Here is a 24,380-nt window from a genome sequence, read left to right on the forward strand (position 1 = left end):
TGTGTGTACACAGACACTAAAAGGCAGAGAGAGAGAGAGAGAGAGACGTGCACAGACACAGGAAGATACACCTGCACACAGAGGAGTGGGAGGACGTGCACACAGACACACGTGTGCATACACACAAACGCAGAGACAGGCACACAAAGATGCAGCGGGACACACCTGCCCACAGATGCAGAGGAAGAGATGCATGCACACAGGAAGACAGGCATGTGCAAATGCAGAGAGAGGCAGAAGTGTGCATACAGATGCCAAGGAAAAGAGAAAAGTGCTCAGATTCAGACAGAGAGGAAGAGACAGACAGGCATGTGCACATACACAGAGGAAGAAAGATAGCTGCATATGCAGAGACACACAGAGACGCAGCAACAGAGAGACAGGGAAAGATAGGTGCACACAAGTGAAGAGCAAACAATAAATGTTTGTGCAGTCAAGCACAGAAGAAGAGGGACAGGGTGGAGAGCCATAGAGAGGCTGAGAGACAGAGGAATGTACGTGCATTGGCACAGAGGAAGCAAGAGAGATACATAGACAGATGCATGCACACAGGCACAGAGATGTATGCACACAGATGCAAAGGAGGAGAGAGAAATGTGTGGACAGAGATGCAGAGGAAGAGATACATGCACAAATACAGGCAGGGAGGAACAGAGAAAGATGTGCACATGGATGCAGAGAAACATGCCTGCACAAAGACATGTAGGAAGTAAGATGTGTTCATACAGAGACATGCATGCACAGATTCACATGCACACACAGACACATGCACACAGATGCAAATGAGCATGCACAGAAATAGACAGACACACACCGATGCAAAGGAAGATAGGGATGTGCTCAAATGGGGGGAAGATGTTCTTGCAGAGACATGCCTGCAGAGACAGGGAGGAAGGGAGATGCATGTGCAGACACAGAAACATACACATGGCTAGAGGCAGAGGAGGAGAGAGAGATGTGCGCAGGCGGGGGGGGGGGGGGGGCAAAGATGTGCTCACACAGAGGGAGCGAGGCAGGGCATGAACATACAGTTGGGCATGCATGCAGGTGCAGAGACAGACATGAACACACACAGATACAGAGGAAGAGCAACCAAGAGTGGCTTGCACAGATTCGTTCAGAGGAAGAGCAGCAAAGAAATACAAGTGCACATAGATGCAGAGAGAGACAGGCATGCACACACACACACAGTTGGAGAGACATGGCTGAAAATATACACAGGAGTAGAGAAATACATACACAGATGCAGAGTAGAAGAGACAGAGGTGCATGTGCACACAGAAAAAGACAGAGACAGGCAGAGAGAGAGACGCGTGCATGCACAGATGCAGAGTGGTGGGAGGAGATGTGCGCACGTGCACAGATGCAGAGAGAAGCAGAGATGCACACACAGATGCAGAGGGGGAGAGACAGGTGCACAGGCACAGAGGAAAGGAAACAGAGACACGTGTGTGCACAGGTGCAGAGAGACACAGAAAGAGAGAGAGAAACATACGCACGCAGAGAGGGACATGTGCTTACTGCCACAGAGGAAGGGGGAGAGAGACGTGCAGGTGCAGAGGAGATGGAGCACCACACACACAAATGTCATGGGAGAGCCAGAGAGGTGCACATGGGGCAAGGGGGGGGGGGGGGGCGGGGAGAGACCACCATACATGTATGCAGATGCAGTGAGACATGCCAGCACATTGACGAGAAGGAAGAGAGATGTACACACATGTAGAGTGAGATGTATGTGCACGCACAGACAGAGGAAGTGAGACGGAGACTTGCACACAGATGCAGAGACAGAGAAACATGCACACACACAGCAATTTGTGTACACACACAGAGGCAGACAGAAACCAAGATATGTATGTGCAGACGCAGGGAGAGACAGATGTGTGTGCAGATACTGAGGAAGAGAGAATGGACTCAGATGCAGAGAAAGCGAAACCAAGAGATGTGTGCACACAGACACAGATGCACACAGATGCAGATGCAGAAAGAGACAGGCAGAGTGAGTGAGCGAGCCAGGAAGAGACATGTGCACACACACACATGCAGGGGAAGAGAGACCAAGAGACACATGCATGCAGTCATAGAGGGACAGAGACACACTGATAGAGATGCAGGTGCACATAGACACAGAGAAATAGAGAGCAACAGAGACAGGTGTGCACAGATATGGAGGAAGAGAGAGATTCACTCGTGAACAGACAGACACAGAGGATGAGAGACAGAGATGTGCACACAGACAGAGAGAGAGGAAGAGACTATAAAAATTATTAAATACTTTAAAAACAGCATTGATCAGTTAAATAGTTTCCAGAAGGAGAGGAAGGGATCATCATCCAAACAGTTGTTTGGGTTGCCTCAGGCCCTGAAACACCTTTTTAGATTTTCCTCTGTTGCTCCTCAGTACTTCTTAGGACCTGTTAGATTTCTGCCCTGCTGAATTTACTTTGCAAATATCACTTCATCTCTGTGGGTAGTTCCTTTTGAGATTACTTTGAGTACAAGAATATATCAAGCAGTAAATACTCAGGTCTCTAAACTGAAACACCAAGTACAAAATGTATGGGAGAGGAAGAAACAATCTTAGGGAAAAAATAAAAATATTAATGAAAATCTATTATATGAATGATTTTTTAAAGATTCTGCTCCTTACACAGGACTTAAGTTTGTTAACAAAGGAACAAAGAGGAAATGCTATCAACAGATTGACAAGCAGCATGCCAGAGAGAAGCTGTCATCTCTGATGGAGAATTCAAAGGCATCTGGAAAACATGAATCCAAAGTACTGTCCCTCACCCTTCAATTTAGCTGCTTCAGAGTTAGGGAAAAAAAAATATTAGCAGTACACACAGAAATACGTGGCCACATCTAAAGTTCTGTTTCACTGTCAAAGACTTTTTCTTCATATCTCCAGGTTAGAGAACATAAACATTGCCGTAGCATGGGAAAAACTGTGTGACATACTACCAATGAGAACCCAGCCTGCACAGAGCTGACAGTACCAAGAACAAAAACACTTGGATGATCCAAGACTACATTCATTACAAAAATATTCCTGCACAACAGAAATAACTGGTAAAGCAAATGGTTACTGGGCTTGTGAACACCATGTTTAATTAACTCCTAATTTATATTCAAAAACAAACCAAAAAAAAAGTAGTTGTGATTCTTCCAAAGTTGGTTTTCAATCTCCATTTGTAACAATTAAACTTGAAGCAGAGGGTTCCCACTTCACTCTTGTGGCCCTGGTGCTCTGTTAGCATTTAATGATGATACTTTCACAGGAAGTCGTATAGTAAAATACGATTGAAAAGTATCTTCTACCAGCTGATACATGAAAATTCCTAGGAAAAATATTCACAAAATCACAGAATCACAGAATGGTTGAGGTTGGAAGGGATCGCTGGACATCATCTGGTCCAACCCCACCTGCTCAAGCAGGGCTACATAGAGCAAGTTGCACAGGAGCATGTCCAGATGTATGCATGTGCATTTGTGTCTGTGTGCCATCTACTTGGCCAGTCATTTCACTGTAGATTATTAGGTAGGTCAAGAATGACTTCCCCTTGGTGAATCCATGCTGACTGTTCCTGATGATTTTCTTCTCCTTCATGTGCCTGGAAATCCTGTTTTCCAGGATTACCTGCTCCATCACCTTCCCAGGGATCAAGGTGAGACTGACTGGCCATTTCCCCAGGTCCTCCTCCTTGCCTTTCTTGAGGATAGGAGGGACATATGATTTCCTCCAGTCTTCAGGTACTTCTCCTAGTTGCCATGATTGACCAAAGATTATCAAGAGTGACCTTGCAATGATGCATGAGCTTCCTCAGTGCTTGTGGGTGCATCCCATTAGGGCCCGTGGACTTATGAATATCCAGTTTGCTTACATTTTCCCTGAGCTGGTCCTCTTCCACCTAAGGTATATCTTCCTTGCTCCAGACTTTCCCCCTGGTCTCTGGAGTCTCAGATTCCTGAAGGCCGTTCTTGCTAATAAAGACCGAGGCAAAGAAAGCATTCAGTACCCTGGATTTTTCCCTGTCTTGTGTAACTAGCTCCCCCATTTCATTGCGCAGTGGGCCCACAGTTACTCTACTCTTCCTTTTCTCACCTATGTGTTTATAGGCTTCCTTTTGGGCTTTAGCTTTCCTAATTTCAACCCTGGATGCTCAGATGCTCAGAAAATGTCTCCTCATTCCTCCCAAGTTACCCAACCTTGCTTCCACTCTCTATAGGCTTCCTTTTTCTCCTTGAATTTGTCCAGGAGCTCCTTGTACATCCATGCAGACATTTATGCCTGACCTCCTCTTTGTTGGGAGGCATTGCTCTTGAGCTTGGAGGAGGCTACTGTGGTGGTTTTACCCTGCTACACAGCTGAACTCCACCATAACTGCTCTCACTCCCCCTCCTCAGAGGAACAGGGGGAGGAAATACGATGGAAAAGGGCTCAAGGGTTGAGATAAGGTCAGGAAGATAAATCACCAATTACCATCACGGGCAAAACAGACTCAGCATAGGGAGATTAATATAAATTATTGCCTATCACTAACAGACTAGAACAGTGAGAAACTAAAAGCAAACTCAAAACACCTTCCCCTCTCATCCACTGTCTTCTACATCCTTCCCCCTGAACGGAGAATAGGGGTTGTGGTCCATCTATAATGCTTTGCCTCTTCTGGAGAACAAGTCCTACGAGGAGCGGCTGAAGGAGCTGGGCTTGTTCAGCCTGGAGAAGAGGAGTCTCAGGGGTGACCTTATCACTCTCTACAGATACCTTAAAGGAGGCTGTAGCGAGGTGGGGGTTGGCCTGTTCTCCCACGTGCCTGGTGACAGGACGAGGGGGAATGGGCTAAAGTTGCGCCTGGGGAGTTTTAGGTTAGATATGAGGAAGAACTTCTTTACTGAAAGGGTTGTGAGGCACTGGAACAGGCTGCCCAGGGAGGTGGTGGATTCACCATCCCTGGAAGTCTTCAAAAGACGTTTAGATGTAGAGCTTAGGGATATGGTTTAGTGGGGACTGTTAGTGTTAGGTTAGAGGTTGGACTCGATGATCTTGAGATCTCTTCCAACCTAGAAATTCCATGATTCCGTGATCCGTGATGCTCCTTCTCAGTCACTTTCTTCCCCTGCTCCAAAGTTGGATCCCTCCCATGGGATACAGTCCTTCCCAAACTGATGCTGTGTGGCTTCCCACACACAGCAGCTCTTCAGGAACTGCTCCAGTATTGGTCTGTACCATGGGGTCCATTCATCAGGAGCAGTTTACTCCACCATGGGTCCCCCACGGGCAGCAGCTTCTGCCAGATCACTTGCTCCTGCGTGAGCTCCACTCCACAGGCTAGAGGTCTGACACCCCAACTGCCGGTACTAGGCTGGATGTTCAAAGGAAGGATCCCCTCTACACATCATGCAACTGATGCTACATGGAGCAAGTGGGTTGCACTGATTACTCAGCGGGCTCGAATAGGAAACCCCAGTCGCCCAGGAATATTGGAAGTGATCATGGACTGGCCAGAAGGCAAATACTTTGGGATATCATCAGAGGAGGAGGTGGGTCTTGCTGAAGAAGCCCCACTGTACAACCAGTTATCAGAGAATGAAAAGAAATATGCCCTGTTCACTGATGGGTCCTGTCGTATTGTGGGGAAGCATCGGAGATGGAAGGCTGCTGTATGGAGTCCTACACGATGAGTTGCAGAAGCTGCTGAGGGAGAAGGTGAATCGAGTCTGTTTGCAGAAGTGAAGGCCATTCAGCTGGCTTTAGACATTGCTGAACGAGAAAAATAGCAAATGCCCTGTGGAGATGGTTACAGCAATGGAAGCAAAACAACTGGCAGCGCAGGGGCAAACCCATCTGGGCTGCTGCATTGTGGCAAGATATTGCTGATCGAGTGGAGAACCTGGCTGTGAAAGTACGCCACGTAGATGCTCATGTGCCCAAGAATCGGGCTACTGAAGAACATCAAAACAACCAGCAGGTGGATCAGGCTGCTAAGATTGAAGTAGCTCAGGTGGACCTGGATTGGCAGCATAAAGGTGAATTATTTATAGCCCGATGGGCCCATGACACCTCAGGCCATCAAGGTAGAGATGCAATATACAGATGGGCTCGTGATCGAGGGGTGGACCTGACCATGGACGCTATAGCACAGGTTATTCATGACTGTGAAACATGTGCTGCAATCAAGCAAGCCAAACGGTCAAAGCCTCTTTGGTATGGAGGACGATGGCTGAAATATCAATATGGAGAGGCCTGGCAGATTGATTACATCACACTCCCTCAAACTCGCAATGGCAGGTGCCATGTACTTACAGTGGTGGAAGCAACCACTGGATGGCTGGAAACATATCCTGTGCCTCATGCCACCGCCCGGAACACTATCCTGGGCCTTGAAAAGCAAGTCCTATGGCGACATGGCACCCCAGAAAGAATAGAGTCAGACAATGGGACTCATTTCTGAAACAACCTTATAGACACTTGGGCCAAAGAGCATGGTATTGAGTGGGTGTATCACATCCCCTATCATGCACCAGCCTCTGGGAAAGCTGAATGATACAATGGCCTGTTAAAGACTACATTGAAAGGAAAGGGTGCTGGGACATTCAGAATGGGGATACGCATTTGGTAAAGGCCACCTGGTTAGTCAATACTAGGGGATCTGCCAACCGAGCTGGACCTGCCCAATCAAACCTCTTACGTACTGTAGAAGGAGATAAAGTTCCTGTAGTGCACGTGAGAAACATGCTAGGTAAAACAGTCTGGGATACTCCTGCCTCAAGAAAAGGCGAACCCTTTCGTGGAATTGCTCTTGCTCAGGGACCTGGATACACTTGGTGGGTGATGCAAATTAATGGGGAGGTCTGGTGTGTACCTCAAGGGCATTTAATACTGGGTGAGAATAGCCCATAAGTTCAATTGAATCATGTTAATTATTATATGATATTGTATGTCATATCTACCATGATTGCTATATACCCTAGATGAAAATGGTGATTAATTAGAATGTATGGGAGAGTAACCTGAGCATGACATAAATGGTATGGAATAAGGGGTGGCTAGATGTCCTGGTTTCAGTTAGGACAGAGTTAATTTTCTTCCAAGTAGCTGATAGGGTGCTATGTTTTGGCTTAGGATGAGACGAATGCTGATAGCATGCTGATGTTTTAATTGTTGCAGAGCAGTGCTTACACCAAGCCAAGGACGTTTCATCTTCTCACTCTGTCCTGCCAGTGGGCAGACTACGGGTGCAGCAGGAGCTGGGATGGGACAGACCTAGGACAGCTGACCCAAAGTGGCCAAAGAGGTATTCCATCCCATCTGATGTCATGCTGAATAATATATAGGGGATAATAATATATAGGGGATATATAGGGAATAGCCAGGATGGGGGGGCTGGCTGCTCGGGGTTAGGCTGGGCATTAGTCAGCAGGCGGTGAGCAATTGCATTGTGCATCCCTTGTTTCGTACACATTATTATTAGTGGTACTATTATAATAATAATAATTATTATTGTTATTATTATTTTCCTGTCTGAATAAACTGTCTTTATCTCAACTCACAAGCTTCACTTTCCCATTTCTCTCCCCCATCCCAGAGAGGGAGGGGGGAGGGTGAGCGAATGGCTGTGTGGTGTTTAGCTGCCGGCCGGGTTAAACCCCAACAGGGTAGAAAGAACTGGGACAACAGTGCTACTTTTTGGGGACACCAAGCTTAGGCTAGGGGATAAAATGATCACTGTGCAGTTATTGTATGTACACAAGGAATGGACTAACTTGTTGGGAAGGGATTTGATGATGAAATTGGCCACTGGAATAGTAAGTTGTTAGACTGGAATATCGGTGTTATTAATGGGGTGCCTTCAGATCCTGAGAGCAAAGATATATTCACCTTTGAGTGGGAAGACCCTGAAATGGGGTGGAAGCAACAATACAGATGGGCAGTTTTACCTCAGAACTTTACAGAGTCACCAAATTTATTTGGGCAGGTTCTAGGACAGGTTTTGGAGCAATTCCATATGCCGCAAGGGGTGTTACTGTTACAATATGTGGATGATCTTTTATCGTCAGGACAGGAGAAAACAGTTGTGAAGGAAGCCACTAACAAACTATTCAACTTTCTGGGAAAACAGGACTTGAGAGTATCAAAAAATAAATTGCAATATGTGGAAAGAGAAGTCAGGTATTTAGGGCATCCATCTAGTGTCTAAGGGAAAATGAAGAATAAGTCCAGAAAGGATTCAGGGAACTGTTTAGCTACCCCTACCCAAGAACTGAGAAAGATTTTATGGTTAATGGGTTATCGTCGATAATGGATAGAAGCATATGCTTCTATCCTTCTAAGGGTTTTATCTTAAATTATTAGAGGAGGAGTCTAATATACTTGAATGGACAGAAGAGGCAAAGGAGTTACTAGAAAAAATTGAAGCAGAGCTTAATCACACCACCAGTCTTAGCTCTTCCCACATTACATAAGCCTTTTTATCTGTTCTCTACTGTGGATCGGGGAGCCGAACACTAGGAGCCAAACTTCTTCACAAACGTCTCTCATTGGCTCAGCTCTGGTCCCTTTTGGACACAGCTGAAACTGGCCCTTGTCTAGCATGGGGCAGCTTCAGGACTCTTCTCACAGAGGCCACCCCTGCCGCCCCCTGCTACCAAACCCTTACCACGCAAACTCAATACTGTGATCCTTGAATATTAACTATCTTGTTATATATTTATATATAACAAGATAGTTAGTAATATTTATAACTATATTTATATTGCTTAGTCAGGAGATTATGATCTGGTGGCAATTACAGAGACATAGTGGGACAGCTCACATGACTGGAATGTGGTCTTGGATGGTTATGGCCTTCTCAGGAAAGACAGGTAAGCAAGGTGAGGTGGCGGAGTTGCTCTTTACATGAGAGAGCAACTACAGTGTATTGAGTACTGTCCAGGGGCGGATGAGGAGCGAGTTGAGAGTCTGTGGATGAGAGTTAAGGGACAGGCTGGCATGGGGGATACTGTTGTGGGTGTCTATTACGGGCCACCAGATCAAGGTGAAGAAGTTGACGAGGCCTTCTAGAGGCAGCTGATAGCAGCCTTGCAATTACATGCTCTGGTTATCGTGGGGGATTTCAACTACCCTGACATTTGCTGGAAGGCCTACTCAGCTAGCCATCCACAGTCCAGGAAGTTCCTCCGGTGCATTGCTGATAACTTCCTGATGCAATTGGTGGATGTGTCATCTAGGAGAGGAGCGCTGCTGGATCTTGTCCTCACTAACAAGGAGGGGCTGGTTGAAGAGGTGAAGGTTGAGGGCAGCCTTGGTTTCAGAAACCATGAGATGGTGGAGTTCAGGATCTCATGTGGCAGGAACAAAACACCAAGCAGAGTCACAACCCTGGACTTCAGTAGGGCCAACTTTGGCCTTTTCAAGCAATTTCTAGGGGAAATCCCATGGGACAAGGTACTTGAAGGAAAAGGGGCCCAGGATAGTTGGTAAGCTTCTTCCAAGCTCAAGATCAGAGCATCCCAACAGGTAGGAAGTCAAGAAAGAGAGCCAGGAGACCTGCATGGTTAAACAGGAAACTGCTGGGCAAACTCAAGTGGAAGAGGAGAGTCTGCAAATCATGGAAGGAGGGGCTGTCCACTTGGGAGGAATATAAGACTGTTGTCAGAGGATGTAGGGAGGCAACTAGGAAAGCTAAGGCCTCCTTAGAATTAAACCTTGCAAGAGGGGTCAAGGACAACAGAAATGGATTCTTCAAATACACTGTGGATAAAACTAACACTAGAGGCAATGTAAGCCCACTGATGAATGAGGTGGGTGCCCTGGTGACAGAAGGCAGTTACTGAATGCCTTCTGTGTCTCTGCCTATAATGCCGGAGGCTGTCCTGAGGAGCCTCGTACCCCTGAGGCCCCAGAGGAAGTTGGGATAAAGAAGGAGTTTGCCTTGGTGGATGAAGACTGTGTTAAGGACCGATTAAGTAAGCTGGACATCCATAAATCCATGAGTCCTGATGGGATGCACATGCGGGTGCTGAGGGAGTTGGCAGCAGTCATTGATAGGGCACTCCCCATCATCTTTGGTAAGTTGTAGGGAACGGGAGAGGTGCCTGAGGACTGGAGGAAAGCAAATGTCACTCCAGTCTTCAAGAAGGGCAAGAAGAAGGACACGGGTAATGATAGACTGGTCAGACTCACCTCCATCTCTGGTAAAGTGAAGGAACAACTTGACATTGTCTCTAGACATATCAAGGATAAAAAGGTCATTAGGGGCAGTCAACATGGCTTCACCAAGGGGAAGTTGTGCTTGACCAACCTGATAGCCTTTTATGAAGACATAACTAGGTGGATAGATGATGGCAAAGCAGTGCACGTGGTCTATCTTGATTTCAGTAAAGCATTTGACGCTGTCTCCCACAGCATCCTTGCAGCTAAACTGAGGAATTGTGGTCTGAATGATCGGGTAGTGAGGTAGACTGTGAACTGGCTGAAGAAAAGAGAGTTGTGGTCAATGGGACAGAGTCTAGTTGGAGGCCTGTATCTAGTGGAGTCCCTCAAGGGTCGGTACTGGGACCAGTATCATTCAATATATTCATCAGTGACTTGGACGAGGGAATAGAGTGCACTGTTAGCAAGTTTGCTGATGACACTAAGCTGGGAGGAGTGGCTGACATGCCAGAAGGCTGTGCTGCCATCCAGCGAGACCTAGACAGGCTGGAGAGTTGGACAGGGAGAAATTTAATGAAATATAATATTGGCAAGTGTAGAGTCCTGCATCTGGGCGAGAACAACTTCAGATAGCAGTATAAGTTGGGGACTGCCCTGCTAGAGAGCAGCGTAGGGGAAAGGGACCTGGGTTCCTGGTGGACAACGGGATGACCATGGGCCAGCACTGTGCCCTTGTGGCCAAAAAGGTTAATGGCATCCTGAGGTGTATTAGAAGGGGTGTGGTTAGTAGGTCGAGAGAGGTTCTCCTCCCCCTCTACTCTGCCCTGGTGAGACTGCATCTGGAATATTGCATTCGGTTCTGGGCCCCTCAGTTGATCTTTCAAGGTCCCTTTTAATTCCTAACATTCTGTGATTCTGTAATTCTTTGATAAGCTTGAGGTTGAGAGATCTCTTACTCAGCATCTGATGTTTACAGCAAGGTGAGAGACATTTCTGTATGCATGCAACATTTCTTTATATGGAGCTTAAGCGAAACTTCATATACATTGAGCTGGCTTAATCAGTGGGCGCGTAGTAAGTAGTAGAGGGTTTGACTGCTGGTTAACCATAATAGAGTGCTTGACTGCTATCTCTGCTTAATCATTGATTTCTGACTTTTCTCTGTAGTAGAAGTAGACAAAATATGATCTGCCACTTATCACAAACAAAATAGTTTTGGTGTGCTCAGGAAAATAGAAAGCCACACTAATGTAAACAATTTTTTAATCATCGAGAAGTGCAAAGTGTCCAGAATGAGCAGATTGTGAGTGACAGCAAGTCGGTAAATGACAGCACAATTTGGACAGAATAATTGATGAAGTATTCTTTACCCAGTCCTATAATTAAGGATATACAAGAACACTGGAGTGACCAAGAGTTTCTAAAAAGACTCCAGGAAGGAAAGCCCTACTCTCCTTGTCCTTATGGGGGACTTCAACTTGCCAGACGTTAACTGGGAGTGCCACACGGCTGACACGAGCAAGTCCAGGAGGTTCATGAAGCACCTAGATGATAACTTCTTGGTGCAGGTGCTAACGGAGCCAACTAGGAAAGGTGCCCTCCTAGACCTGTTGCTAGAAAACAGAGAGGGTCTGGTGGGAGATGTGGTGATCGGTGGCCGCCTCGGTCATAGCGACCATGAAGTGGTTGAGTTCAAAATTTACGGGGACAGAAGGAAAAGTGCCACCAAAACCTCATCCCTAGATATGGGGAAAGCGGACTTCAGGCTGCTCAGGGAACTAGTCAGCAAGGTCCCCTGGGAGACTGCTCTTGAAGGCCTCGATGTCCACCAGTGCTGGTCATTCTTTAAGCGATGCCTCCTAGAAGCACAAGATCAGGCAATTCCTAAATATCGCAAGTCAGGCAGGCGGGGCAGGAGGCCGGCGTGGCTGACCAGGAACATTCTAATGGAGATTAGGCGGAAACAGAGAGTGTTTCGCTACTGGAAGGAGGGCCAGGTGACATGGAAAGAATACAGGGATGCTGTTCGTGTTTGTAGGAAGAAAATTCGTGTGGCCAAAGCACACCTAGAGTTGAAGCTGGCTGTGTCTGTGAGAGAAAATAAAAAGGGTTTTTTTAGATATGTGAATGGAAAAAGGAGAACTAAAGAATACATAGGGCCGCTCCTTGATAGGGAAGGTCTCCTCACAGACAATGACATAGGCAAAGCAGAGACGCTTAACGCCTTCTTTGCCTCTGTCTTCAATGCCGATGATGGGCTTCGGGACCCAGGGTGCCCTGAGCTGGAGGACCGGGACGGTGGGGATGACAAACTCCCAACCGACCCTGAACGTGTGCGGGATTTGCTACTCCACCTGGATCCCTACAAGTCCATGGGTCCGGATGGGATTCATCCCCGGGTGCTGAAAGAGCTGGCGGACGTCATCGCGGAACCTCTCTCAATTATTTTTCAACGATCCTGGGAATCTGGAGAGGTCCCGGTAGACTGGAAGCTGGCAAATGTTGTGCCGATTTTCAAGAAGGGTCAGAAAGAAGACCCTAGCAATTACAGGCCTGTCAGTCTCACGTCAGTGCCTGGTAAAATCATGGAGAAGATGGTTCTCGAACTTATTGAGGCGCACCTGGGGGACAAAGCAGTCATTGGTCCCAGCCAGCATGGGTTTGTGAAGGGTAGGTCCTGCCTAACTAACCTGATTTCCTTTTATGATAAGATCACCCGTATGGTGGACCACGGGAAACCAGCTGATGTGATTTTTTTGGACTTCAGCAAGGCTTTTGACACGGTTTCCCATAGGATCCTACTGGACAAAATGTCCACCATACAGCTAAATAAAAACATCATACGATGGGTGAGCAATTGGCTAACGGGCAGGGCCCAAAGGGTTATGGTAAATGGGGCTGTGTCAGGCTGGCGGGCGGTCACCAGTGGGGTCCCTCAAGGCTCCATTTTAGGACCGGTACTTTTCAATATTTTTATAAACGATCTGGATGTAGGAATAGAAGGTATTTTGAGCAAGTTTGCTGATGACACCAAACTTGGAGGAGTTGTGGACTCGAATGAGGGTGGAAAGGCCTTGCAGAGGGATCTGGATAGGTTGGAGAGCTGGGCGATCGCCAACCGCATGAAGTTCAATAAGAGCAAGTGCCGGGTCCTGCACCTGGGACGGGGAAACCCTGGCTGCACGTACAGACTGGGCGATGAGACGCTGGAGAGCAGCCTAGAAGAGAGGGATCTGGGGGTCGTGGTAGACAGCAAGTTGAATATGAGCCAGCAGTGTGCCCTGGCAGCCAGGAGGGCCAACCGTGTCCTGGGGTGCATCAAGCACGGCATCGCTAGTAGGTCAAGGGAGGTGATTGTCCCGCTCTACTCTGTGCTGGTGCGGCCTCACCTCGAGTACTGTGTGCAGTTCTGGGCACCACAGTATAAAAAGGACATGAAACTGTTGGAGAGTGTCCAGAGGAGGGCTACGAAGATGGTGAAAGGCCTGGAGGGGAAGACGTACGAGGAACGGCTGAGGGCACTGGGCCTGTTCAGCCTGGAGAAGAGGAGGCTGAGGGGAGACCTCATCGCAGTCTACAACTTCCTCGTAAGGGGGTGTCGAGAGGCAGGAGACCTTTTCTCCATTAACACCAGCGACAGGACCCGCGGGAACGGGGTTAAGCTGAGGCAGGGGAAGTTTAGGCTTGACATCAGGAGGGGGTTCTTCACAGAGAGGGTGGTTGCACACTGGAACAGGCTCCCCAGGGAAGTGGTCACTGCACCGAGCCTGTCTGAATTTAAGAAGAGATTGGACTGTGCACTTAGTCACATGGTCTGAACTTTTGGGTAGACCTGTGCGGTGTCAAGAGTTGGACTTGATGATCCTTAAGGGTCCCTTCCAACTCAGGATATTCTATGATTCTATGATTCTATGACCTTACACTGGGACCCAGAACCATCTCTCCAACTTCAAGGAACCCAGGGAGTGGAAAAGATCTTAGAAAAACCTCATGACTCTGTGCCAGGACAGCATGGCAGGAACCAACATGCTGACCTACCTGAGCTCTCTTCAGGACCACACCACCTCTCCTGAAGAAGGAGGAGGCCGTGTTAGAAACCACTATGCTGACCTGCCTGACTTCTTTTTCTCACTGCACCATATCCTCCATGACACAGGGAAGTTGTGCAATTTGTAAAATTACAATATATATTTGTGATTAAAGTGCTTTGGTATCCAAATCTATTTAGCCTACACAGTGTCTCCTTGTTTAAAACCAAAACAGATGTATCTCATGTACTTGTAAAGATTTCTCAAGAGATCTGACTCAATCCTCCTCCACTACTGGTATCTCTTTTCCTCCTTGAACCAAGTCTTTAGGCACAAAGGCCTGGGAGACCTTGTTAGTAAAGATCAAGGCAGAGAAAGCATTGAATATCTAAACCTTATCTGCCTCCACTGTCATTAAATCAACCACCACATTCAGCAATGGACCCACATTTTCCTTGTTCACCCTTTTACCAATAACAAAGCAGTACAAGCTCTTGTTACCCTTGAAATCCATCACAAGAATCAACAATACCTGAGTTTTGGTTCCTATCCTCACATGGCCAGGCATTGTTTCTGTATTCTGCCTTTATTGCCTGTCCTTGCTTCCACTTCCTGTATACATCCTTTTTGCATTGGAGCTCACTCATTAGTTCCCTACTTAGCCAAGATGGACTCCAGATCCATCTATTCATTTTCACAAGTATTCAGATGGACTGTTCTTGTGTTTGAAGGAGGAAGTCCTTGAAGACCTGAAAGCTCTCTGAAACTCCTCTGTACTTCAGAGCTGACTCCCCACCAAATCTCATTCACTAATCCCCTGAAAAAGTTCAAGTCTTCTTTCCTGAAATGCAAGGTCTGTTCTCTGCTTCTTGCTTTCCTCACTTCCCTCAGGATCTTGAGCTCCACTTTTTCATGGCTACTACAGTCAAGGCTGCCACTGATTACCACATCCTCAGTTATTCATTGTTCATGAGGAATAGATACAACATCATCCTAGTTGTCCTATCAAGTACCTGTACATCATCACCCCTGCAACACCCTCCAGAAGCCTCCTGGACTGTTTTTGTCCCAGTGTTGCCCTTCCAGCAGATATCAGGGATTCCCCCATAAGAACCAGGGTCTGTAATCTGGAAACTCCCTTGGGTTATTTAAAGAAGGCCTTGTCCCCTTCTTCGCAATGACCAGGTGGTCTGTAACAAGCTCCCACCATGATATCACCCTGTATTAGCCTCTCCTCTTTTCCTGACACACAAGTTCTCAAACAGCCTTTCACCCATTCCATAGAAGAGCTCTATATGCTTGAGCTATTACTTCATGTAAAGGGCAATCCCCTCTGCTTCCTTGCTTGTCTTTCATAAAGGGCTGTTAGCTGTAAAAACTCTTAAAAGCTAACATTTTATAAGACCATTTCCAGATAAAAGCTCTAGGTGAGCTTCCTGATAGTACTTGATCATCTTTGAGAGTCTTTCCCTCTAAGCATCTGAATGTGTAACTGCTAATGGATAGGATAAGAGGCCAAATCAAAAACCAGTATCCATTTTTAGTAAAAAAAAAACACAACATGAGAAGATGGTATAACTCTATGAAAGCTCAATACGTTTACTAACTCTGTCTTACACTCTTATACCATTGCAATCTACCCTTGGAAATTATAGTTTTTATTTTACATCAGAGAAAGCTGTATGGGTAGTGAAACTCCAGGCTTCCCATCTCCTAAGTCTAAGTCCAGAATCAATATAATTAAACCATACTTACTGGAGGAGGCGCACTACAGATAGGAAGGTGCTGTTCACTGATTGCCACAGAACAGCCTGGGACCTGCTGTGTGCTGCAGGCTGGTATGTGCTGGGTTGTACAAAGTGGAATTCCATGCTGTGCCACTGTTGTCACTGTATATGAGACAGGGACTGCGCCTTGATGGATCTGCACCAAAAAAACAAGTGTATAAAGTAAGCTGTTATGAGGGCTTTGGACACTTATGACATAGCATAGAAAACAAGCTTTCACATAACATACCAGAAAAATATTTTTTACTCTGAAGTTGTGAAAGAATGCAAATACCTGTAATCCCTTTCCTTAAAAAATAAAAAATATCATTGGAGTATCACTCTTCAATTAGTGCTTTTAGGGCAAGGCCAGGAGGGAGCTCTCAACTTAAGATGTTAAATCTTCCAAGGCACCATTAGAAGCACTCAAAAGCATCTCAAATTCATCAAAGCTATCTCCCCTCCCCCGCCCCCCACCACTAAGGTTAGCTCTTAGAGAAAATAAGCAGCAGTAACTGCCATATAAAAGCCAGTCAGAAAAAAAAGGGATGGGGTGTGATGCGTGTAACCCACAAGTAACTAAAGAATCTCGTCAACTTGTCTTTGAAAAGTAATTAAATATTAATCCAGAGACTTATATCTTCAAAGAACAAGAACTTCTGATAAATTTTCTTTGGGTAGAAGGTACTCTGGACCCAGACACTGCTCAATTCCTTGCACTACATCAGGAAACCAGCAAAAAAATGCAAAGAATCTGTCTTGGTTTCAGTTAGAACAGAATTAATTTTCTTCCTAGTAGCTGGTGGAATGCTGTGTTTTGGCTTAGGATGAGAAGAGTGCTGATAACACCCCGATGTTTTTATTGTTGCAGAGCAGTGCTTATACTAAGCCAAGGACATCTCAGCCTTTTGCTCTGTCCTGCCAACGGGCAGGCTGGGGGTGCAGCAGGAGCTGGGAGGGGACAGACCCGGGACAGGTGACCCAAACTAGCCAAAGGGGTATTCCATACCATCTGACGTCATGATAAACAATATATAGGGGTGGCTAGCCGGGGGGAGGGGGCCGGACTGCTCGGGGTGAGGCTGGGCGTCGGTCAGCGGGTGGTGAGCAATTGCATTGTGCATCACTTGTTTGTACATATTATTATTAGTAGTACTATTATCACCATTGTATTATTATTATTTTATTATTATTGTTATTATTGTTTTCCTGTCTTATTAAACTGTCTTTATCTCAACTCACGGGCTTCACTTTCCATTTCTCTCCCCCGTCCCAGAGAGGGAGGGGGGAGGGTGAGCGAATGGCTGCGTGGTGTTTAGCTGCCGGCCGGGCTAAACCACGACAGACAACTACATAAAGAAAGCACTTTAAGGAATGTACTTCATATGCAGTGAAGGAAAATACATTATTACCATACCATTATTGTAAACTGAATTAACTTCAGAAGCAGAAGTGTGGGAATAAAAATGTTTTTGCAAGTATTATCTGTAAAGCATCAGATAGGTTGTGAACCTGGACAATGGGGAAATGGGGAAACAGGGGAGGGTCCTGGTCGTCGAGTATATAAACTGTGCTATGTAACTAGTAGGCATGCTCCTGCTTGTAGGATGCCCGCCATTGCAATCGCGAAAATAAAAAAATGCTACTTCACTGAGATCCTTACCTTAACCTATGTGATTGGCCCCAAGGTGTTTCTCACAGAAGTGTCACATTTCAAATGTGGGATGCAGAGACCTTCAGAACTGTGCCAGCCATACACCGACAGATTGTTAACTCACTTTTTTCTATTAGAGTCTAGATTTTTCACTTGAGTTACAAATGTATCAGTTTTCACTGATGCCGTGCTTCCGCTCGAGTGAGCAGGGTCCATCCCTCAGGAGAAAACTGCTCCAACCTGGCTCCCCTATGGGCAGCAGCTCCTGCCAGGTCACCTGCTCCTGCGTGGTCTCCTCTCCACAGGCTACAGGTCCGGCCTGGAATCTGCTCCGGCAGGGGTCTTCCACAGGCGGCAGCCTCCGTCGATGCAGGGACACCTGCTTCACCGTGGTCTCCTCCACGGGCTGCAGCATGGAACCCTGCTCCACTGTGGTACTCCATGGGCTTCAGAGGGACATCCTGCTTCACCATGGTCCTCACCACAGGCCGCAGGGGACTTCTGCTCCGGCACCTGGAGCACCTCTCCCCCTCCTTCTACACTGACCTTGGTGCCGTTCCTCACTCCCTTTACTCTCCCAGCTGCTGTGTGGCGCAGCATTTTTTTTCCCTGTCTTAAATCTGCTCTCACAGAGGCGCAAAACAACATCGCTTATTGGCTCAGCTCTGGAAAACAATGGGGCCCTTCCCAAATATGGGGCAGCTGCTTCTAGATCTTTCTCCCAGAAACCACCCCTATGGCTCCCTGCTACCAAAACCTTGCCACGTAAACCCACTACAACTGAATGCTGCAAATCTGTATACTCATGCTACTTAGAAGATGTTTTACAGGAGGATTAATAGGAGTTAAGTGTTATGGTCTCCATTGCCAACTAAATTGTCAAGGATAGTTCACTGATTTGCTCTCTTTGGGGAGGCATACACAGAGTTATTTGCATCCATGTTCTCAACACACTCTTACCTGATCATGAATATCAACCATCATTGAATTCTGCTGTGGTGGGTGAGCAGCCGTGTGCAACATATGATGGGATATATTTGGAGGGTGAAAAGTTTGGGGATCTTCTATTCCTTGCTGCTGTCCATAGGAGAGATGGCGATAGTTTTCATCTTGGCTAATAGAATTATGTCGAGACAGATGATCCCTTCTTGCTCTCTGACGGTGAACAGGAGGACTGAAAACACATTAAAAGAAAGATGAAAGATCACATTAAGAAAAGTTTGTGGCACTTATAACAGGAAGCACAAAGAACTCAATAGTAAGGATATTTTTATGCTGGAAAGTTCTGCTAAACCAGGTATGTTAGCGTGGCATATGATCATTAAGAAAACTGCTGAAAGCCCTAAAAAGCACTAACACATATTTCAATATAAGAATACTTAAGTAGAGCTTAACACAAAAGAGAAAACCGGAAGAAGCATTTAAAAAGAAATATTACCTTCACAAAACCTTTTAAAAAGACATTTGAGCACTCGATTCACAAAATCACAGAATGGTTGAGGTTGGAAGGGCCCTCTAGGGGTCATCTTGTCCAACCTCCCTGCTCAAGCAGGTTGCTCCCTGCTCACCTAGACCTGATTTTCTTGGACTATGTCCAGATGGCTCTTGAATATCTCTGAGGATGGAGACTCCACAACCTCTCTAGGCAACGTGTTCCAGTGCTTCATCACCTGCACAGTAAAGAAGTGTTTCCTGATGTTCAGGTGGAACCTCCCGTGTTTCACTTCGAGCCCATTGCCTCTTGTCCTGTCACTGGGCACCATTAAAAAGATCCTGGCTCCATCATCTTTACATCCTCCTTTCAGGTATTTGCATACTTTGATAAGATCCCGTGAGCCTTCTCTTCTCTAGGCTGAACAGCCACAGGTCTCTCAGCCTTTCCTCCTAGGAGAGATATTTGAGTCCCTTAAGCATCTTCATGGCCCTTCATTGGACTGTCTCCAGTAGGTCTGTCTCTCTTGTACTGGGGAGCCGAGAACTGGACACAAGACTCCAGGTGTGGCCTCACCAGGTCTCAGAATAGGGGAAGGACCACTTGCCCTGACCTGTCCACAGCATTTGCCTTCTTTACTACAAGGGTGCATTGCTGGCTCATGTTCAAGTTGTCCACCAGCACCCCCAGATCCTTTTCTGCAAAGCTGCTTTCCAGCTGGTTGATTCCCATCATGAACTAGTGCCTGGTATTATTCCTTCACAGGTGCAGGACTTTGTACTCCCCCTGTTGAACTAAGGGTTCAGAAACACTAAAACCCTTTGTTGTAGGGTTTAAAAATGCAAAAACAAGAATGCAAAGTTTAGTTGACTTCCACATATTTATATTACACAAGAATCTTTAATCACATGATCAGATTCCCCCAGAATTCCTGCCATATCCAGGGTAAAGACCAATGGCTCACCTAGTGACAGCAGACAAAACAATAGGCTGCTATTAAAATATTTCCTTAGCTCTTACACATGACCATCACTAAAACACCCCAGTGCTTCACAAAAATTACCTTCAGAAGACCCTAGAAAGTTGTAACTGTGGTAATATTTCTGTTTTATGATTGGTGACTTACATTTAGATCAACTGAAGCTAGAACATCTGCTTAGTTAGAGTAAGCAATTTAGAGACTTGGGATTTGAGAATATATTCATGAAGCACACAAGTAAAAACTTGGCCATTAAAAAAAGTTTTTATGAAGTGACTTACATGGCATTTCTTATAAATTTGGTCTGAGAACAAACTAAGTAGAGACTATCCTACAGTCCCCCACCTGATTCTACAACATGCCTTTCAGTCTCCACAAATAACAAAATTATCCATCGTATGTTCAAATGACATGGGAAGTGCTACCCTGAGTATGGAGCAGGCTGAATGAGCCAAACAGCAGGGAAAAAAAAAAAAACACACTCAAAAAACAAACAAACAAACCAAACCCAAACAAACAAACAAACAAAAAAGGTCTGTGACAATTAGAGCACATCCTTTTCAACACATCCTGGAACAGAACCAAAGATTCTCAGCTTTCAGCATTCCCTTTGTTATCATCAAACAACTCTGAAACCTGTTGGCAACTTACTACGTAACCCTGACATTTCTCAAGCTGGATCCAGTTTTGCTACTGAAGATAGAAGGGGTGGAGGAGACAGAGAAGGGTACTACCACAGTAGTTCAAATGCTCTCATGCCTGTATCATAGTCTGTCATAGATTAGTCATACTCATAGATTGTATCATTGTCCCCCTCTACATTATTCTAATAATGATCCACCCATTTAATGTTTTGCATTAGGACAATTTTCTTTCCTCTGTCTGATTCTAATCCTAGAGCAGATAATACTTAAGGCAGTAGACATTCTTTTTTCTTTGTAGTATTCTACTTATGACTCTAAAGATGTTATTTCATACTTAAAATAAAAATAAAAATAAAAATAAAAATAAAAATAAAAATAAAAATAAAAATAAAAATAAAAATAAAATAAAATAATAAAAAAAAAAACACAAAATTGATGCATATATGAACCATGTCCACGTATCTCTTAAATACCTCTAGGTATGGGTATGGTGACTCTACCACCTCCCTGGACAGCCTGTTCCAATGCCTAACAACCCTTTCCATGAAAAAATTCTTCCTGACACCCAATCTAAACCTCCCCATGCGCAACTTGTGTCCTATCACTTGTCACCAGAGAAAAGAGATCCACATCCTCCTCACTGCAACCTCCTTTCAGGTAGTTGTAGATGTCAATGAGGTCTCCCCTCATCCTCCTCTTTTCCAGACTAAACAGCTCCAGTCCCCTCAGCTGCTCTGCACAACACTTTGTTGCTCTTCTGGAATGCATTCCAGCAATTTGAAACCCTTCTTGTAGTGAGAGGCCCAAAACTGAACACAGTACTCAAGGTGCATCTCATCAGTGCCAAGTACAGAGGGACAATCACTTCCCTAGTCCTGCTGTCCACACTACTTCTGATACAAGCCAGGATGCCATTGGCATTCTTGGCACCCTGGGCATACTGCTGGCTGTTCAGGTGGCTGTCGACCAATACCCCCAGGTCCTTTTCTGCCAGGCAATTTTCCAGCCACCCTTCTCCAAGCCTATACCACTGCATGGAGCTATTATGATCCAAGTGCATCATAGAATCATAGAATATCCTGAGTTGGAAGGGACCCTTAAGGATCATCAAGTCCAACTCTTGACACCGCACAGGTCTACCCAAAAGTTCAGACCATGTGACTAAGTGCACAGTCCAATCTCTTCTTAAATTCAGACAGGCTCGGTGCAGTGACCACTTCCCTGGGGAGCCTGTTCCAGTGTGCAACCACCCTCTCTGTGAAGAACCCCCTCCTGATGTCAAGCCTAAACTTCCCCTGCCTCAGCTTAACCCCGTTCCCGCGGGTCCTGTCACTGGTGTTAATGGAGAAAAGGTCTCCTGCCTCTCGACACCCCCTTACGAGGAAGTTGTAGACTGCGATGAGGTCTCCCCTCAGCCTCCTCTTCTCCAGGCTGAACAGGCCCAGTGCCCTCAGCCGTTCCTCGTACGTCTTCCCCTCCAGGCCTTTCACCATCTTCGTAGCCCTCCTCTGGACACTCTCCAACAGTTTCATGTCCTTTTTATACTGTGGTGCCCAGAACTGCACACAGTACTCGAGGTGAGGCCGCACCAGCGCAGAGTAGAGCGGGACAATCACCTCCCTTGACCTACTAGCGATGCCGTGCTTGATGCACCCCAGGACACGGTTGGCCCTCCTGGCTGCCAGGGCACACTGCTGGCTCATATTCAACTTGCTGTCTACCACGACCCCCAGATCCCTCTCTTCTAGGCTGCTCTCCAGCGTCTCATCGCCCAGTCTGTACGTGCAGCCAGGGTATCACCCAGCATTTAGTTTTGTTGAATGCCATACAGTTGGATACAGCCCATCGGTTCAGCCTATCCAGATCCCTCAGCAGGGCCTTCCTACCCTCAAGCAGATCAACACTCCTACCCTATTTGGTGTTGTCTGCAAACTTACTGAGGATGCACTCAATCCCCTCATCAAAATCATTGATAAAAATGTTAAACAAAACTGGCCCCAATACTGAGGCCTGAAAAGCACCACTTGTGACCAGCCGCTACCCCCATTTAACTCCATTCACCATGACCCTTTGGGCCCAGCCATCCAGCCAGTTTTTTACCCAGCAAAGAGTACATCCGTCCAAGGCATGAGCATCCAGTTTCTCCAGAAGGCTGTGGGAAGCAGTATCGAATGCCTTGCTGAACTCTACATAAACAACATCCTCAACCTTTCCCTCATCCGCTAAGTGCGTCATCTTAGAAGGAGGTCAGATTAGTCAGGCAGGACCTGCTTTTCATAAACCCATGGTGACTGGGTCTGATCACCTAGTTTTCCTGTACATGCTGTGTGATGGAAGTTGGGATGAATTGCTCCATGACCTTCCTTGGCATATGCTCCCAATGACTGCAATATAAAACATATGCAAGGACTTATGTTTACAAGAATTGTAGGAGGAAAGTAGAGTTACTAATTCAAGTACCAATTTATTGTACGAACAGTTAAGCAGATTTCCTAATTATGATCAAAACTGATCTTCAGAGTAGCTTATTTTAAGGCTACTTCTAGAGAGAAATAGAAGAATGCAGGGTTGGTGTTTTTTTGCATTGATTCTTGGATGTTTTTCTACCCCAGTCGGGTAGAACAAAAATTCTCTGAAAGCAGCAACATCAGAAGCAAAATATTTTTTTTTTACTTTGTAGAGCTATTTAAAAATAATTTATCAAACCTCAGAGTATCCCAATAGAACTTCATATAAATTGTTAAATACCTATATTGAAGATGCACTTCAACTTTTTTCTTCCATACACTGTGCTAGGTTATGTATAAATTAAGTAAGTGACAGTCCCTGACAACCAAAATCATTCACAAGCTTTCACTTCACAGAGTGTCCGGATGAACTAAAGTAGGTCAGATGGAAATAGACAGAAGAACAGATACTGAGTACAATCTTTAGGCAGGAACAGCCATCACAAGCTGTTCATAACTGATGAGTCTTGATCTGTGTTCTTCAAGTTCTTTAATTTCTTTGAAGCAGTGACTTTTTGAATGTACTTAGTTAAAAATTACTGTTATGGTAAAGAAGAAAGGAAGGTGGTAAATGCAACATACCATATCATATAAAAGGGACGGAAATCTGCAGTTTCCAGATTGGTAGAGAGGGAATGGTCCTTTATTCTGTTTATCATCTCTGGGGCTGGTTTAAGGTTTCTTTTAGTTTTATCACTTTATTGTACTGTGCAACACTATTTTCTGATATGATAAAATTACCCACTGTAAGCATAATATGGTATTTCTACTCTGTCATCTTTGTACTTCAGGAACTACCTCTTGGAAACTATTAACACTTACACTCTATACCTTTTCTCTTTGGAGAGCCAGTCTGTGTGGGATACAAGGGAGAACACTTTCCCCTTCTTCATCTTCCCTTACTCCTTCATCTTCCTCTTAAGCTCCAAGCTAATTACAATAGCTCTTCAGAATTTTGAATATCCTTCGGATGTTCAAACCAGCATGTCCTTATTGCTATGTCTCCTGAATGTGTTTCGGGTTTTGTCTAAGGTTAAACAATTAGTAAAGAATACCTCCTTGCTAGTAGGGCAGCATAAGAAGTAGAAAAGTCCATGGCTCTATGTAAGCCCTGCTCTACAACAACTAAAAACATTGGTGCATCTGTCCAGGTTTCAGATAGGAAAGTGTTAATTTTCCTCCTAGTACCTGGTATGGTGCTGTGTTTGGGATTT

At 45.7% G+C, this 24,380-nt stretch overlaps 1 protein-coding gene and 1 pseudogene across 1 annotated transcript in view; one reads left to right on the forward strand and one right to left on the reverse strand.

Moving 5' to 3' along the window:
• Positions 1–24,380, forward strand: part of LOC137847031 (very low-density lipoprotein receptor pseudogene) — a 456,685-nt pseudogene that overhangs the window by 125,283 nt on the left and 307,022 nt on the right.
• The window catches only part of LOC137847012 (E3 ubiquitin-protein ligase RNF38-like), a 174,633-nt gene that overhangs the window by 25,131 nt on the left and 125,122 nt on the right, over positions 1–24,380 (reverse strand). Inside the window, 2 exon segments of the mRNA XM_068665216.1 lie at positions 15,940–16,107; positions 18,565–18,778. Of these exon segments, the coding sequence (XP_068521317.1) occupies positions 15,940–16,107; positions 18,565–18,778 (382 nt within the window).

This window comes from Anas acuta, chromosome W (genome assembly GCF_963932015.1).
Source record: "Anas acuta chromosome W, bAnaAcu1.1, whole genome shotgun sequence".
Lineage (NCBI taxonomy): Eukaryota > Metazoa > Chordata > Aves > Anseriformes > Anatidae > Anas > Anas acuta.